This window comes from Dromiciops gliroides, chromosome 5 (genome assembly GCF_019393635.1).
Source record: "Dromiciops gliroides isolate mDroGli1 chromosome 5, mDroGli1.pri, whole genome shotgun sequence".
Taxonomy (NCBI): domain Eukaryota; kingdom Metazoa; phylum Chordata; class Mammalia; order Microbiotheria; family Microbiotheriidae; genus Dromiciops; species Dromiciops gliroides.
Genome location: NC_057865.1, coordinates 171,489,280 through 171,493,904, shown reverse-complemented (window position 1 = coordinate 171,493,904; position 4,625 = coordinate 171,489,280). Strand labels below are relative to the sequence as shown.

Here is a 4,625-nt window from a genome sequence, read left to right as displayed (position 1 = left end):
TTTTGTTATTCCTATTTCTTTGGCTGCAACTGCAATTTAATACATTACTTCAGATATTCTAGGAACTGTACCTTACATATAGTTATGAATATACTTTACATAAGTATATATACACACATATATATATACATACATATACACACACACACACACACACATCTCCTTACATAACTATACTTACAAACTTGGAAGTGCCTGCTGGTTATATTAGTTCAATCAGATCCTTTGCCCCTAAGTCGTAGTGATCACCCTTTGTAATGTACTCTTCCAAAAAAAAAAAAAAAAGGCATTTATCACACTAGAAACTAAAGAGCAGGCAACAAAATTGTAACCAGGGTTGGGCAATCACAGTTTTTTCCCACGATTCACAGAATTTAGGAGGTTGGTGCCAAAAACCTAAGCCATAGCCACTGGGGGAAGCAGTATCCATTCACAGATACAATCTCCAACACTACCCTCCCCCCACCCAAGTAAAGGTAATCCCTCTTTGGCACCCTTCACAAACACCCCTATATATTTCGGCAAACATGATTTTCAGCTATGAGACTTGAGCTGCCTCTGAAGACCACTACTCATACACCACGATCTGGTGATTCTCAAAGCAAAACATCCTATCTTTCTGGGGCACCTTATACCCAAGCCTATAGAAACTCCTCCCTCTTCCCCAAGAAATTCACAGGGTAACCCAGCACACACAAGAACATTCAGAAACGGGGTGAATGCATATGACATTTATTAACTGAAAAGTAAACACGGGCTTGGCATAGACTGAGATGGTTTAGTAATCCTGTCCTTGGATGGGTTCAAGGCTAGGAAAGCTCACCCAGGCCTAAGGGAGGACACGTCCTTGAGGCAATGAGTTTGTGTTAGAAAGTCTTTAGCCAACCTGGGAAGAGGAAGTAGTGGTTCAATTCAGGCAGGTTTTTCCACAAAGTCCATGCATCAGGTTCAGAGAAGAGAGAAAATGTTGAATTGTGTGGGACCTCGGAGGGTAAAAGGGTCTCGGCCTGTGGTTCAAATAAAAACTTGGGGGATTTCTGCTTTCTTGATACCAGTCTGTAAAACGCTCCCTGGTACCTGAAAGTGGCCTGGGTGGCTCAATGGCCGGCTGAAGTAGAGGCAGATGCAGAGGTGGATGCCATTTCATCTTGGAGAGCTTCGTTGTACTGGGACACCCAGCTGGAAGGCTCTCGATTCTGAATCTTGGCAACAAAGCGAAGGACTTCCATCTTGCTGGTCTCATGGGCGGCTCTGGGTCCCCAGAGGAATTCATACTCTGCAGGATCGGTATGGGGGACTCGAACGTACTCCAAATATTTCTGGCGAACAAACTCGTCCTTGACGAGCTTCTTCACGTCACCGAAGGTCTTGTGCCTCTTTTCCGGATCCACACGGAGCTTCTTGAGCACCTCCCAGACCAGGGCCTCCTTGGCCGAGTTGCCCTTCATGAAGATGAGGCTCAGGATCACCATGAGGAGGCCCATCTTGGCTACGCCTTCGTCGGCCTTCATGCCGTCGTCGTCCAAGCGCTCCAGCTTGTTGATGAGGATGTAGGTGTGGTACTTAGGGTCTATCTCCTGGAGTCGCAGGCCGAAGACTTCCTCCAGGGTCTGGCCCGCACGCTCGATGATCTCTGAGGCCATGTCCTTGTAGTCTTGCAGGATGGTCTTCACCATGTCCGTCCGGCGAATGGGCACTTTCTTCTGGTCCTTCACCAGCAGGAACTGCACCAGCTCGTTCACTTTCTGCTGGACCTGGGCCTCGGTGCGCTTGGCCGGCTTCTTCTGGGCCTGGGAGGACGACCCAGAGGACGAGGACGACGCCGAGGAGGTGGAGGGCATGGGCGGGGTGGCGGTGGGCCCTAGCTCCTCCGACTCCGCCTCCTCCATGACGTCATCCTCTACCTGCGCGGGGCCCGCCTGGGCCATGGCCCGGGCCAGGGCCTGGACGTGGGCCTGGCTGAACCCCAGGCCGCCGCCGCTGGTGCTGGGGCCAGGGTTGTCGCTCGCATCGAGGCCACCGCGGCTGCTGGGGCCGGGGAAGCTGGGGCCGCCGTCGCCGCCACCGCCGCCGGCGGCGCGGGGAAGGCTTCCGCCTTTCTTTCTCTGCGACATGTCGATCCCCGCTCGGAACGAAAACTCCGAGGCCTGAAGAAGCCTCTTTTGATACCGGTGAAGCCGGACCCCTCGGGACCGCCGGCTCCTTCAGACCAACACAGCTCAGCCCCTCTCAGGCAGCCTCTGACTGGCAGCGCGCCCGGGCACGCAAGGCCCGGGAACGTGCACGCCCTGGCGCTTTTGCGTGACGTGAGGAGGGGGCTCGAGGAAATCGAGGCTGAGAGCAGTGCCGGGCAGGGCGGAGCGGCGGCCGGAAAAAAAAAAAAAACCCAGCAAAAAACGAGAAAGAGGCTGGATGCACGTCCCCTGCCTCCCCCTCCCCCGCCCGGGCTCTGGTCCAAAGCGAGGCTTCCTCGTACTCTCTCGCGGGAGTACGCACTGCTACTTATTTTCCCCTTAGTTAAGAGGCTGAAACTTCCCAGAGCAGAACGGACTGGATGCGCGCACCTGCGCGGGATGCTGCCTGCTGGCGTGCTCAGTGTAAGGCCCTCAGTTTCCTCTCTTGACTTCCAGTCCTGCCTCTGACCTTGGACGAGAGGAGCCCATAGGCCCATCTCAGGCCTAAATCTGTGATTCTGTGGTTCCATGAACTCGTAACTAGGTTTTTGTGGGTCAGTAGTGGTACTAGCCCTGAAGTCCCAGGATCTGGGTTTGAATTTTGCTTCTTATAAACTGTCATTTTGGGCACATCACTTAATCGTATTACCTTGGTTTCCTCATCTGTAAAATGAGACTAGATGAGCTCAAAGGCCCTTTTCACCCACAAATTATGATTCTGTGGTCCCTTGAGCTTTTAACTAGTTGTTTTGTAGGTCAGGACTCAGGACCTGGGTTCGAATTCTAACTCTTCATTCCACTGACTTTGGGTTCAGCATTTAACCTCCCTGGGCCTCAGTTTTTTCATCCATAGAATGAAGGGAGTGGAAACAGCCTTTAAAGGCTGTTTCAGGCCTATGATTCTATAATCCCATGAATGTGTAACTCCCTGTTTTGTAGGTCACGTAGTGTGGTACTCCTCCTGAAGTGCTAGGACCTGAGTTCAAATCTTGATTTTTCCTAATAGCAGAGACTTTGGGTACAACACAACTTCTCTGTGCCTCAGTTTGAGTTGGAGCAGATAAACTTTGAGGTCATAAAAAATGAAAGGGTTGAAATAGATGACTTTTGGGGCTCTTCTATCTTACCGATCCAAGGCACTGGGGATACAAAGATTTAAAAAAAAATTACTTAGTGCCTTTAGATTTTATGTAGAACTGTCTTTCTGTCAAGGATCATCTTATCTATTTCTGATGCTATGTTTTTAAACATTAGTAAGTTATGTGCCAGTTACTGTACTGAACACTGGGAATACAAAAAGCGCAAAAGACAGGCCCTGCCCTCAAGGAACTTACAATTTAATACTATTGTGGTTTGAATTTTTTTGTTAATGATGAGGAACTTTACAAACATCAACATTGCAAAGAACAGGAAGAGAAAACTGTATATAACACTGAATCTTACAATTTGTTTTTCAAAATAAATTTAACACAGTAGTTCCAACACCCCCCTGCTTGTCTATGTCCTCTTCTGATATTACGCTTTCTTTTGTTTTTCAAGTGTTTTACTCTATGCTTTTTTTTAATCTCCCTACTCCCATTCCCTTCCATAATTCTTTCCCTACTTATCCTCCCAAGATCCCATTGTGTTTAAGTAGACTGCTGCAGTCTCCTCTCCTTTTCTTCTTTTGCTTTTGGTCCTAAGGAGGTCCCTTTCTTCTATAACTCCAACCCAAAGAAGTTGGACTGAGTCTTTAACCTCTCTGGCCTTCAGTTTCCTTATTTGTAAAAGGAGGAGGTTAAACTAGATGGTTTCAGAAGTACCTTCAAACTCTAAAACTTAGGATCCCATATTCTCATAGAATGTTATATTACTGAAACACTTGCAAATACCCAACAACCATGATTTTCAATAACTTGTTATAAGACTGGATAAGTTACTTAACCTTCATCCTTATAGATGCCTCATCTTTAAAATGACTGGTTAGTACCTGTCTTTGAATCCTGCCTCTGCTGCTTGCTACCTCTCTTACCTTGGTTAAGTATTTAACCTATCTATGCCTTAGTTTCCTCATTTGGAAACTAAGGTGATTAGACTAATTGATCACTAATGGTATATACAGCTCTGCTATGATCTTAAGGTGCTAACATCTCTTTATGTGATCAAGCTGTTTCCATATTTCTATGCTTATACATAATTCTGCATCTGTAATTATTTTGTGATAATATGTGATAATAGTTCCCTTGGCAATGCACCTTTTTCTTATTATTATAAAGATTGCCCCATCCACTCTTCCCCTTGTCCTTTAGGAAACTGGAAATAAAAGTGATTGCCCCACTCATTACCCACCCATTGCTCCTCATGACCCCATTTAAGAGAACCACAGATGAATATTTATTCACTGAGAAGTAAGAAGGAAAAAATGAAAACCTAGCTTAGAAAATTAGTTAAATACAAAGCTGAAGTAAGATG

General features: G+C 47.0%; 1 protein-coding gene across 1 annotated transcript; it reads right to left on the bottom strand.

The window, feature by feature from the left end:
- Positions 1-716: 716 nt before the first annotated feature.
- Positions 717-2,403, bottom strand: LOC122729798 (non-structural maintenance of chromosomes element 3 homolog). The gene has a single exon (XM_043968865.1). It carries the CDS (start codon positions 2,112-2,114, stop codon positions 1,098-1,100), a length of 1,017 nt encoding a protein of 338 aa, XP_043824800.1. The 5' UTR covers positions 2,115-2,403; the 3' UTR covers positions 717-1,097.
- Positions 2,404-4,625: the final 2,222 nt, after the last annotated feature.